The sequence below is a fragment of the Polistes dominula genome, unplaced genomic scaffold (genome assembly GCF_049000335.1).
Source record: "Polistes dominula isolate Pdom_NZ unplaced genomic scaffold, Pdom_raw_medaka contig_21, whole genome shotgun sequence".
Classification (NCBI taxonomy): Eukaryota; Metazoa; Arthropoda; class Insecta; order Hymenoptera; family Vespidae; genus Polistes; species Polistes dominula.
The window spans coordinates 1,636,884-1,651,575 of record NW_028301061.1 but is presented as its reverse complement, the minus strand read 5'-3'; the positions used below and the strand labels follow the sequence as shown (position 1 = coordinate 1,651,575).

The window sequence follows — 14,692 nt, the reverse complement described above, 5'->3', positions numbered from 1 at the left end:
CGAAGAGGAAGGTACTCCGAAAATTTATTCCGTACTTTTAAATAATAATCGATACTTCTATCGATTAATTAATAATTATTTTATTATTCTAATACACTCTACCTATATTACAGCATAATTTAACACTCGAAGTCATCACTGCTCATGAACAATAAAATACTTACTTTAGAATAAATAAAAAAATAAAATCTGTACGTTATAATATTGAATTTTCTTTATTAGAATTTTAATTACCGTTGCAGAAATAATCAACATAGGAAAAATCATAAACAACTTTCTAATCAAAGTTTTGTTTTAGAGAACATTGGGTCAGTCTATAAGTGAATTTCGAAGAGGAAGGTACTCCAATAATTTATCTCGTACTTTTAAACATTAATCGATACTTTTATCAATTAATTAACAATTATTTAAATATTCTAATACACTTTACTTATATTACAGCATAATTAAAGACTTGAAGTCATCACTGCTCATGAACAATAAATTAATTATATTAGAATGAAAAGAATGTTCAAATCTGAACGTTATAATCTTGAATTTTCTTTATTAGAATTTTAATTACCGTTGCAGAAATAATCAACATAAGAAAAATCATAAACAACTTTCTAATCGAAGTTTTGTTTTAGGGAACAACACTTCAGTCTATAAGTGTATTTCGAAGAGGAAGGTACTCCGAAAATATATTCCGTACTTTTAAATAATAATCGATACTTCTATCGATTATTTAACAATTACTTCATTATTTTAATATACTTTAATTATTTTTCAGATTGTTTCAACGCATATACATTAATTTAAACATTACATACCTATTAACATACTTTGAATAGAAAATAATTTTAATATGAATTTATTTTTTCAATTTATCAGATAACTGTCTTGAACTTGATTGCGTTCCTAGATCGGAAGGTAATATAATATACTCCAATTACTTACATTGCAAATAAAATTGTTTTAATATTCATTAAAATTTCTGTTTCAGATGCGGTTTAATGGGTAGCGGGTAAATTTTTTGTTCGTAAAGGGTGGTACCATTTACAAATAAAGAATTTACTTCAGGGATGCGACCCTGCCCACGCGAGCCATGATTCTATCTTACTCCCAAGGATAGAATCATGTTCATTTGACTTTTAAGCTGGAGCTACCGTCTTTTTTTTTCTTTTTTGGCTTTTTGATATGCATAGATAGATATGCATTTAGTATGGGAAACTGAAGCTTCATTGTAAGGGAAAACATCTTCCGCTAATTGTTAGACGGACCCAAGGATTCTTTTCCGTAAGTTCGCTATAGTATACGGTGTTGGACTGAACATTTAGTGTAGGTTTCTCCTAAATTTAGAGTCAGTGGACTAGTCCAATCGGGGGGAAACCACTTAAAAAAAAAATCGTGAAAAGTTCCGCTTTAAAAGTTACACCCATCCCCCCTTTTTTCCTATCCCTTTTATTTTTTAACTCTTTTTTATCAATTTGTTTTCTGTTGCAGATTGGACTATGGTAAGGAAACGACGACAGGTGGACCAAAGGAAGACCAAAGGAGGACCAAAGGTGGACCATGAAAGAATAAGAAGTAGACTTGGTAATACAGGATAGTATAAAATAATTATTTGTTTAAATAAAATGAAAATTTGTATCTTTATATAATTCTATTTTTAGCATTGCACATGTGTGATCATTATTTTCAATGTATTTTCTTTATTTATAGGTTCCATGAAACAAATCATAATTTTATACTCTTATTAATTATTATACCTTACTTTATGGAGATTGAAAATTATATATATAAATGTATATAGATTGTATTTCTATAAGTTGAAGTTATTCTAGGGTGTGTTAGTTTTAAGTATCATCGATGATTCTATTGAATTTCTTTTCAGGTTACACTCCTCATTTATCATTTTGTATTTTTTGGTATTGAAATTTTTCTCTTGTATTTTCGATAATAATTTTAACGATTTTTCGGATGGTACTCTTATGGTGGGGCCTAAGAGTTAGGTTCATTCCTTTGAATTATATTCGGATGGTGGCATCTTAAGGATGCACATCCCTCGTGGGTCTTCAGAAGCGGTTACCTCCTCGTGGTTAGACCTGGGCAATGGATATTACTTTCCATGTAATGTTTAACATATTTTTATATGTTTTACATTCCATTGCAAGTAAAATCCAGCCAAAGACCGCTTACCATAAACATTATAATTGTAATTAGTTTCCGTAATTTTCCAATGAACATACTTTTATTCCTTTCCTTGGCTCCTTCTATCCATTTCATCTCCAGAAACTAATTACCTTATAATGATTTTTAATAACTTTTATAATGTTACAGGCATTACACCGATAAAACAAGACATCTTTTATTGTAATATTTATTTTATTTAATTTCAGGATAAAATTATTTTTGTTATATTGCATATTTTATTTTTTAATGCAGGTTTCTAATATCTCACAATATGTCGATTTCAAACAAGTCTGCTATTGAAAGGAAATATCATACCTTTCTAAAGATAATTTTTTTGCAGAGAACAATGGCTCAATCTTTAAGTGTATTTCGAAGAGGAAGGTACTCCGAAAATATATTTCGTACTTTTAAACATTAATCGATACTTTTATCGATTAATTAACAATTATTTTAATATTCTAATACACTCTACTTATATTACAGGAAATTTTTAACCTCATAGTCATCACTGCGCATGAACAATAAAATAATTACGTTAGAATGAAAAGAATGTTAAAATTGGAACGTTATAATATTGAATTTTCTTTATTAGAATTATAATTACCGTTGCACACATGATCAACATATATGAAGTCATATAAACAACTTTCTAATCAATGTTTTGTTTTAGAGAACAACAGCTCAGTCTGTTAGTGCATTTCGAAGAGGAAGGTACTCCGAAAATTTATTCCGTACTTTTAAATAATAATCGATACTTCTATCGATTAATTAACAATTATTTTAATATTCTAATACACCCTTCTTATATTACAGAATAATTTAACACTTGAAATCATCACTGCTCATGAACAATAAAATACTTACTTTAGAATAAATAAAATAATAAAATCTGTACGTTATAATATTGAATTTTCTTTATTAGAATTTTAATTACCGTTGCAGAAATAATCAACATAGGAAAAATCATAAACAACTTTCTAATCAAAGTTTTGTTTTAGAGAACATTGGGTCAGTCTATAAGTGAATTTCGAAGAGGAAGGTACTCCAAAAATTTATCTCGTACTTTTAAACATTAATCGATACTTTTATCAATTAATTAACAATTATTTAAATATTCTAATACACTTTACTTATATTACAGCATAATTAAACACTTGCAGTCATCACTGCTCATAAACAATAAATTAATTATATTAGAATGAAAAGAATGTTCAAATCTGAACTTTATAATCTTGAATTTTCTTTATTAGAATTTTAATTACCGTTGCAGAAATAATCAACATAAGAAAAATCATAAACAACTTTCTAATCAAAGTTTTGTTTTAGAGAACATTGGGTCAGTCTATAAGTGAATTTCGAAGAGGAAGGTACTCCAATAATTTATCTCGTACTTTTAAACATTAATCGATACTTTTATCAATGAATTAACAATTATTTAAATATTCTAATACACTTTACTTATATTACAGCATAATTAAAGACTTGAAGTCATCACTGCTCATGAACAATAAATTAATTATATTAGAATGAAAAGAATGTTCAAATCTGAACGTTATAATCTTGAATTTTCTTTATTAGAATTTTAATTACCGTTGCAGAAATAATCAACATAAGAAAAATCATAAACAACTTTCTAATCGAAGTTTTGTTTTAGGGAACAACACTTCAGTCTATAAGTGTATTTCGAAGAGGAAGGTACTCCGTAAATATATTCCGTACTTTTAAACAATAATCGATACTTCTATCGAATATTTAACTATTATTTTATTATTCTAATACACTTTAATTATTTTTCAGATTGTTTCAACGCATATACATTAATTTAAACATTACATACCTATTAACATACTTTGAATAGAAAATAATTTTAATATGAATTTATTTTTTCAATTTATCAGATAACTGTCTTGAACTTGATTGCGTTCCTAGATCGGAAGGTAATATAATATACATCAATTACTTACATTGCAAATAAAATTGTATTAATATTCATTAAAAATTTCTGTTTCAGAAGTGGTTTAATGGGTAGCGGGTAAATTATTTGTTCGTAAAGGGTGGTACCATTTACAAATAAAGAATTTACTTCAGGGATGCGACCCTGCCCACGCGAGCCATGATTCTATCTTACTCCCAAGGATAGAATCATGTTCATTTGACTTTTAAGCTGGAGCTACCGTCTTTTTTTTTTTCTTTTTTGGCTTTTTGATATGCATAGATAGATATGCATTTAGTATGGGAAACTGAAGCTTCATTGTAAGGGAAAACATCTTCCGCTAATTGTTAGACGGACCCAAGGATTTTTTTCCGTAAGTTCGCAATAGTATACGGTGTTGGACTGAACATTTAGTGTAGGTTTCTCCTAAATTTAGAGTCAGTGGACTAGTCCAATCGGGGGGAAACCACTTAAAAAAAAATCGTGAAAAGTTCCGCTTTAAAAGTTACACCCATCCCCCCTTTTTTCCTATCCCTTTTATTTTTTAACTCTTTTTTATCTCTTTGTTTTCTGTTGCAGATTGGACTATGGTAAGGAAACGGCCACAAGTGGACCAAAGGAGGACCAAAAAGAAACAAGAAGTGGACTTGGTAATGTAAGATAGTATAAATTAATTATTTCTATAAATAAAATGAAAATTTGCATCTTTATATAATTCTCCTTTTAGCATCGAACGTGTTTGATAATTATTTTTAATGTATTTTCTTTATTTATAGATTCCATGGTACAGCTTATAATTGTATACTCTTTTTAATTATTATACTTTATTTTATGGAGATTGAAAATTATGTATATAAATGTATATAGATTGTATTTCTATAAGTTGAAATTATTCTAGGGTGTGTTAGTTTTAAGTATCATCGATGATTCTATTGAATTTCTTTTCAGGTTACACTCCTCATTTATCATTTTGTATTTTTTGGTATTGAAATTTTTCTCTTGTATTTTCGATAATAATTTTTACGATTTTTCGGATGGTACTCTTATGGTGGGGCCTAAGAGTTAGGTTCATTCCTTTGAATTATATTCGGATGGTGGCATCTTTAGGATGCACATCCCTCGTGGGTCTTCAGAAGCGGTTACCTCCTCGTGGTTAGACCTGGGCAATGGATATTACTTTCCATATAATGTTTATCATATTTTGATATGCTATACATTCCATGGCAAGTGAAATCTAGCTAAAGACCGCTTATCATTAATATTATAATAATAATTAGTTTCTTTCATTTTCCTAATTAATACCATATTCACATTCCTCTCATTGTTTTCCCTTAAATATTCCCTTCATATTATATTTTACATAATAATACTCGATTTATTTTTTAGTAACTTTAATCATGTAAATTCTTTCAGTCGATTTTTTGACGTGTAGTGCGGTCGGTTTAAACACGTCTCGGTCGTGTTCGCGTTCGCGTTCGCGTTTGTAATAAAAAACTTTATTATAGTTTTTTATTTTCGTAACCGTCTACTGGTCATCGTCATCTTAAGGGTAGGAGACCCATCGGGCATTCATCACAGAAGACTTCAAGTAAGTATAAGTTTTCTATCAAACATTTTGATCATAAATTCCATGTGATTTTATTTTATGACGATAATATTAATAGTTCTTTTTCATTTTTCTGTTTCAGAGTACCATTGCAATCGTGCGTGTTGGCAATGAGAGGTTCGTTTGTTTGCATCGTTCAACAAAATCGCGAATTAGAGTCAGTGTTTGTTCGCCGTATATAAAAATTTCGGTTTTGTTCGGGTAAAGAAACTTCGAAAGTTTCTTTTTTCGATTTAAACGCGCGCGCATCGATCGGGCATTCTACACTGAATTTTTTGACTGCGTGCAATGCAGTTAATAAAAATTAGAGTCAGTGTTTGTTCGAATAAATAAAGTAAAATTGAATCGCGAAGTAGAATCAGTGCCGTGTTCGTGATAAGAAACACGTAAAGTTTCTCCGTCGTTTGAACCGTCTACAGCATCGTCATCTTTAAAGGTGGGATACCTGTCGGGCATCATCTAAAAAGATGAAAAGGTAAGTTAACTTTTGTATTAACATTTCTTCAATAATTTTATATGATTTTTAAATGATAACAATGATTCTAATCGTTTCATTTTTCTTTTTTTTGTTCACAGGTAAGACGTGTGTCGGGTTTTGATATTTCAACTGTCCGGCATACAGTTGTAAAAGTAGAGTCAGTGTTTGTTCGAATAATTAAAATCAAATTTTTATCGCGAAATAGAGTCATTGTTTGTTCTTTTATATTATATTATTTTAATATCACGGATTTAGAATCATCTATAACTGCGAGCAATGCAGTTAATTACAATAGTGTATTTGTTCGTATAAAGTTATTTTTTTTATTTATAACAGTCGTACAGACTGTTCGCGAAAGTAGAGTCAGTGAAGTGAAGACCGGGAGTGAAATTTTCGTGTGTTTGCATTTGACTGCGTGCAATGCAGTTTTTTAAAGTAGAGTCAGTGTTTGTTCGATTAATTAAAAAGTACAATTTTGATCGCGAAGTAGAGTCAGTGATCGGGCGGGCGTATAAATTAAATTCAAATAATACGCGTATGTAGAGTCAGTGTTGTTCGCCGTATAAGAGAAATTTCGGTTTCGCGATAAGAAACTCATCTATAGTTTCTTATATTCGTTTACCGCGTTATTAGAGTCACGCGAGTGAGTGAGTGATTGCAAGGAAAGTGCATCAAGAAATTCTCCGATGGACCTGATGGACGAGGGATGCAGCTGGGATTAATTTCTACGAAGTAGGAGTGTTTTGGAGCCATCGCAGAACTTCTTAAACCCTGAGTTTTTATTTAAAGTCCCTCCAGTGCTCAATCATGCCGAGGATGAAAGGTCCGAATCGGCACGAGCTACTGGTTGTAATTTTTACAAGAAAAATTATTGACGAGCGCATGAGTTTATTCCAAAAAAGGATTATTCCTTTTTTGGAATGGCTCATGAAACTGTATATTTCATTGTATGTATGTTTCATTAGTTTAGGATAGGTCTTCTTGTCTTATCGGTTAAATTCATTTTAATTTACAGTGCAAATTACTTAAATGCACTTTTATTTTTTATTACGTGTTTGATTCGCGTTTTAGTAGTGGTGAAATCGAGTATTAATTTACTCGATTTCGTACCAATAAAGCATGTAATAAATGTCTTACATGCATTGTTTCGTACTTAGTTTATTTAATCGCGATTAATTTCGATATTATAAATAAATGAGCAAGAAGACAAACCCCTTTCGCGAACGGATAGACTCTGGCAATTAAGTGGCGGCTGTAAAAAGCCCAGTTCTTTAATTAGAACAGCCAACTTAATCAAAGGAGTCGTCCGAGGTTTTTTAATTATTTTCAATTTTTAATATCTTTTTTTTGAAAGTCTTAAAGACTTGTAGAGTCATAGCCCGCTTAGATTTATTTGAGAATATATTTTATCGTATTAATCAATTTTTAGATTAGGATTTTCAGCAACTAATATACTAATACCCCCTTTTCTCCCCCTGTGCACTCTTCGTTCTCATCTATGCGTGTTACCCAGGTGTTACACGTATGGGTGAGAAAAAGATTGCATGGGTTATTAGTTTTTAAGTTTTCCTTTGGCGGCTGTCATTGTGCTAGTGATTGCACGGTGTACATTGCACCTGTGTGTGCGTAGTAGGTGGTGCATTGTACATCGTTCGGGATACGTGTAATACCGCGTATTTTTGAAAAAGTTATTAAAATAAAAATAACTTGTAAAGTCACGCGTGCGTACGAATTTTTTTTTTTTTTTAATAATCGTTTTGCATAGTAGAGTCACCCACATTTATTTGTGGAAACATACACGTATATAACTAGTATGCACATATACTAGTGTATACTTGTATTTTTGCAGTAGTTTTATTTGCAATAATCACTAGCCTTGACAGACGATTACAGCAACTGGTACGTAACCCATTAGCATGTAAGTTTAGAAATACGCGGTTGAACTAGGGTGACGGAGGTGCCCCGGGGCATGCTCTCTAGTGTAGGCTTTTGCACCCTGGTGGAGTGTGTGAGAACCGTGGAGTGAGTGGGTGGGTATGCGTGTATTCTCTGAATGAATGTGAAACTTTAATATTAAGTAGTTAGGACCCCGGAAAAGCACATGGTACACTTGCACTTTAATAGTGCAAGTCCCATCTCCGGGTTTTTTTTATATAGAATTGTCACAAAATGTTATCTTTTTATTCTATCATGCTTAACTCGTAAATTTATTTTGTGACAATTCTATCATTTTTAATATGTATCATGATTCAAAGGTATTTGCAACCATTTGAAAGATTTATTTTTACTTCGATTCTATCTCGAACGAGATATAATCGAAATTAAATTCGCAAAATCTTTGATGAATTTGATACTTAGTTTTAAGTATAACAGGTTTAACACTTCGCACTATCGCGATTTTGTCTTTGAAATGTTTGATATAAATTAATATAAATTAAATAACAATATATTGCAAAGAAATGCATTGCATTTTTAGTATTATTTTTTATTTCAATTCGTTTTTATTATTTGATAGTAAAAGTGCGAAGTGTTACTAAGTTCATCGATTAGCTTAATAAACTGCTCGGACATTCGATTAAATGTGCTCGTGTAACATGTGCACAGTCGATGAACTCTTAGTTCATTGATTGTCCACGAGCTAGGATAGCTAACGGTAAACGCGAATTTATTTTGTAATAATTATTTAACAGAGCTATAACGAACATCGGAATTTTTTTGCAAAATGGTATGTATGATAGAAAAATAAATGAAATTATTTCATAGGTATTGTAATATGAAATGTATTTCATTTATATTAGTGTTATAAGCAGTTGAGAGTAATTGGGTGAAAATGTCTTGAAGTCGTTTCTAAATTGTAGGACCATAATTTGGCATGTTACAACGGTATGGTATTAGAATAGAATCGATAATTTACATGGTTAATAATATTCCTTTCGACGAAGAGATATCTCTCGATCAAAAGGTAATAATTATTTTCTATGTAAAAAAAAGCTCAGGATGTTTTACTAATCACATTTTTATTTTCAGGGTTGTGTTAGGGTTGGTTAGGTCGGGTTTTTTTTCATTTTATAATTTAGAATCAGGGACGATTCTAATTCTATATCATTGATCGTTGTAACATGCTAAATTATGAGAATACTTTTTGGTAACGATTGACGTTTTTGGTCAATGATTCTTTTCATGCTCGCACGTAGGGAATGTCCGACAGTAGGCATCAAGAAAGAAGAGGCAAAATGCCGAAGAGGCCCCCACTTAATTGTGGCTCAAGAGGGCAACTACGGACTCAATGAGTTATTTGCAAATTCAACAGCATGGTTGAATTTTTGCGAATAGCTCGTTGGTCATTTGATATTTTGATTGTTATATTATTTTGCTCGTCAATAATTTATAGTGGTTTTTTAAGAATGGAAGTAATTAATATAGTTTTCTTTCTGTTATAGGGGAACGTCGTTGGAATTACCACTACCAACTCTATCAGAGATTTTTATTGCCAAAAATAAATCGAGTATTTAAAAAATTTGTTTTTACAGAGTACAATTCCATTCAGAATTCCCCCTCACTTTAATATCATATCATTTTTTCATTTCCAATGACCCCACTTTTCATTTCATTTTCCATTCTTCATTTCATCATTCGTAGAAACTAATTATTTTATAATATTTTTTAATATATCTTTTTTTTTCTAGGTATTAGAAACTTAATTTTCATTTTATTTTGTTTCAGAATATGATTAATTCTAATGCACTTGTAAGTGCATCGGGTTTTTCATCGGGAACTTTCCCTTCGATGCATTCATTGCATCTTTTCTCCAAAATAATCATTTCTTTTTCTTTTTCAGGTTCGTTTTGAGTTTCTTTTTTCAGTGGGTAGCGGGTAGATCTTTCTTTGGTTTATTCACAAAGAAAAGTCTACTTCAGGGATGCGACCCTGCCCTATGCAAGCCATGATTTTCTCCTACCTCCAATAATTGGGAAAAATCATGTCCTTACCTACAAACTCCCTCCCCCCACCCCCACCACCCATCAATTATCCTACTTTTAATATTTTGTTAGCAGAATGAACTATGGAGACGATGCCAAAATTCTTTCCAAAAAGAGGTGACAAGGAATCAGAAGAGAACTGAGTTATGGTAATCCGTATGGTAGCATAAAATAATTATTTTTATAGGTAAATGAAGTATTATATTTTTACAGGTACCATGGATCAGTCCAAAATCATGGAATTTTTATCTTAAAAATTGTATTTTTTTCATTCAGTTCTATTCTCTTTTAGGTTTTGTTAACAGGATGAACTACGATGCAAAATTTTGTCCAAGAGAAGTGGGATGTGGACCAGAAGAGGACTAAGTTATGGTAAACTATATGGTTATATGAAATAATTATTTTTATAGGTAAATGAAGTATTATATTTTTACAGGTACCATCTAATATCTTTTTTTTTCTACAGGTATCATCTAATATTATATATATATTTATTTTTATTATCCTATATTTTTTAGGTAGATTGAAAATTATTAAATATATAATATAATATTAAATATAAAATAAATATATAAAATATCCATAACTTGTAATCTTTGTATATGCATATATTGAATTTATGCTAAGGTGTGTTAATTTTCAATAGGATCAACGATAAATTCTATTCAGGTAATACTTCTCATTTATCATTGTGTTTTTTTAGGTATTCAAAATAATAATTTTATGGATTTTTCAGATGGTACTCTTATGGTGGGGCCTAAGAGTTAGGTTCTCTCTTTTCCATTATATTCGGATGTGGGCATCTTTAGGATGCACATCCCTCCTGGGTCTTCAGAAGCGGTTACCTCCTCGTGGTTAGACCCGGGCAATGGTATTTTACTTTCAGTATAATGTATATCATATTTTAATATGCTATACATTCCATTGCAAGTAAAAACTAGCCAAAGACCGCTTACAATAAACATTATAATTGTAATTAGTTTCTTTAAACTTACCAATTATCATATTTTCTTTCCATTCCTTGATATCTTCTATCCATTTTTTCATCTAAAGAAACTAATTACTTTATAATGTTTTTTAATAATTTATTATTTTTCAGGTTCGTTTATTTTACGGCATTTTATTAAAATATTATACAATAACTTATTAATTTGATTTTATTAATTTTAATCTTTTACAATAAACTCTTTTATAGTCGTCATCATAGATTTATTTATTAAAACAATTTAAGCAAGGATTTGTGATTAAAGTAATTTATAAAGTTAATATATTAGTTTTTTCTATATCTTTTATAAGATGATATTTAAAAATGAAAATTATATTTTTACTATTATTTTACTAAATATGGACTATCTAAAACTCCACTACCTTGAATGATACCTCCTTCATTTTCATCAGACATCTTAGTTCTTAGAATATGACCACATTTTTCATTATACAGTATATCAGTACGATTTCTAAAAATGTACAAATAAAAAATAATATCAATTAGTGTGTTACATTAATGATAATAAAAAAAAAAAGTGAATAACAATTAAACTTACCCAATAATTACTCCATAAATACCAAGTTCTGATATAACATCGGATAAAATTAATTCATCGTGATTTACATCATTTGTTGAACTAATAAGACTGTTTTTCTGCGAAGGAGGATTAATACGATCCATGAGAATCCATGCAGTACGTTCCTTAGAATTTCTCATTTTTGTTAAATATTTTTTAATATTTTCGTCGTATATATTATTACCACCACCTTCACGTTGTGGCTTAAGAACATATTTTTCAGGTTCATTTATAGCCTTTGTTATAATTTTCTCTGCTTCTACATTCTGTTATAATAAAATCATTAGTTTAATGCTATTACTTATGATATTATAATATAATTATAAATCAGAGGAACATGCATGTCTTCATTATATTTCTGCATCATTATACAGAGTGATCTGTAACTAATGGTAGTGGATTCATGTAGAATCACCTCCTTTTCGCTTGTACCACCAGTTACAGATCACCCTCTGTATATACATACTTACAAAATCCAATGAATATAAACCAGTAAATACTTCTTGAATCTTGGCCACTGCATGAGGTTCCTCTATGAACCTATTCAATACGCTTGGTTCAACTAATGCTTGTTGAATCTATGAAAATTTATAGAAATCAATTGATACCTAGTCAATACTCAAAAAAAATATAGATATAAAACTTGTCATTAAAATTTGTACACACTTTTTTAGTTCCTGCTAAATGATATTGTATCGATGGACATTTTATTGCTTTAGAACGTTCTATAAGTAAACGCACGTCCCATTCTTTCTCAGTAGGATATGCCTGAAGTTCATAACCAGATCTAAAGTATACTACAGCGACTACTAGATTATCACTAAAAAAAAAAATATTAATTTAATTATTATAATATATTATCAAAATCTATTGCATGAATTAATGTAATATTGAAATAAATATATACTAACACAATTAATTCTTTATTAGGTCCTAATTGTGCATCAAGCACTAAAGCGCTTAAACTTCTTCTGATAACTTTAATAGCAGGATTTAACTTGCGTACTTCAAATTCATGAAATCTTTGATCACTTATATTATATGTAATATTTTCAACAACAATCAATATCACAGCCCTGAAATTAATTTAATAATATATAGTTTTCAATGTTTATTTTTATAAATAACTAAATACTTACTTATTGTCATTGTATAATGACCATGCTTCAATTAATCCTTTAGCAAATCCATTAACGGGATTATTCAATGGTAACTTTGAAATAATACAAATTAATTAAATTATTAATAAATGATTAACATATTATAATTTAATACTTACAAATTGTAATTTATCAGCATGTCCTAGTTCCATTAAAATATACCTTCAAAAAATATCAAGTAAAACATAAATAAATGAATAAAAAACTTATGGTTCTTCAAATTATTTCTATTATTCTTTCTAAAATATTAAATACCTATGATATTGTGAAACAACTGTGGACAAACCAGCGAAACTAGACGCAATTGTATTTAATTCTACTTGTTTGATCCCTTTGTCAATACCATCATGTAATAAATAATCTGATCTCAACAATCCTAAACTAATATCCTACAAAGAAGAAAATTATGAACAATTATTGAAAAAACTTGTTATACTATATATTATGCATTATATATACATATATATTTTATTGGTTTTACTTGTGCAAATCCTTCATTATAAACAGTTTCATATATATTGAATAACCGTGCTGTAAAATCATCAACCTCAATTGTTCTGAAACATACATATGTTGTTCTAATCGAATACCAACTTAACATATATAAACATAAATTTGAATATATGATTACAATTTAATTTACCCTTTTAAAGTACGTCTAATAAAATGATCATCATGTGCAACTTTGTGCGTAAGTTTATTTAATAAAACTTGTACATCTTTAACTTTGTCATAAAATTTCTTTGGAAAGCTTGAAGGTAATAAAGCAAAAGGTGCTATTTGTACTTGATTTTTATTAAAATTTGTCTTTGATCTCATACACATACCTGAAATATTTAACAATTATGTATTAATAAATATTTTTTAAAAAATAATAATAATATTTACTGTTAATGCATACCGTGCATAAGTGCCCAATCTTTAGCTTTATCCATAAGATCTTGAAAATCTTTCTTAGAAGGATTAAGATCTATACAACGTTGCAATTGGAATGTACTCATGATTGTTAAATAATTTGTAAACAATAATCACACGAGAAAAATAATAAAATATAAATATATCTATGTGTGTGTATATATATATATATATGTATATATTTACAAAAACGAATATTCAACACATTATTTTACAAATACATTAATAAATATTACTGTGATTTCAAGTAATGATTATCAGTAAATTAAAAATCAAAAATAACCTTGATGTACCATACTTGCTCTCATGATAACTAAAAATGATATTGCGCAACAGTACATAAAAGATAAAAATTTAAAAAAAAATAGTGATCAATCAAACACACCAGGAATAGTAACGAAAGTAGAGATTATACGATGATATGCACATTTTAACATAATCAAAATCAACCAATCATTTGTTTAACCATGCTAGCAGAAAACGTATTATGTATATGCATTTTATGGCTTTATATGTGTATATTTTGTATGCCAGCTTTTAATTATGACAACAAATTAATTCAACACATTTGTGTATCATTATGCAAAATATTGTTTACTATTTGAAATTGATTATTGAAAAAACATTTTGAAAATGGCGCCAATTTGGTTTTTTAAATCACGTGACGTTTTAGCCACCTCTAAATGTCAGCTAGTAACGTCAGAGGGCAGCACGAGCACTAACGGAAGCAAGCGCCAGTAGCGCTCCACTATTTCCTTTCTTCCTTGCTCGTTATTAGTCGCTTTTATTTCATTTAAATATCAAAAGAAGTTTAATAATTAAAAATAATACAATTTTATATAGTCAAAATTAAAAAATAAATTTAAATAAATGTGAAGAAAAT

The 14,692-nt window shown here is 29.3% G+C and overlaps 1 protein-coding gene across 1 annotated transcript; it reads right to left on the bottom strand.

The window, feature by feature from the left end:
• Positions 1-11,308: 11,308 nt before the first annotated feature.
• Positions 11,309-14,403, bottom strand: LOC107069281 (glutathione synthetase). Its single transcript, XM_015326454.2, has 11 exons — positions 13,796-14,403; positions 13,538-13,721; positions 13,376-13,451; positions 13,150-13,283; positions 13,014-13,056; positions 12,874-12,947; positions 12,646-12,810; positions 12,401-12,554; positions 12,205-12,312; positions 11,714-12,000; positions 11,309-11,626 (listed from the first exon to the last, which is right to left on the bottom strand). The coding sequence occupies exons 1-11, from the start codon at positions 13,893-13,895 to the stop codon at positions 11,500-11,502; spliced, it is 1,452 nt and encodes a 483-aa protein (XP_015181940.2). The 5' UTR covers positions 13,896-14,403; the 3' UTR covers positions 11,309-11,499.
• Positions 14,404-14,692: the final 289 nt, after the last annotated feature.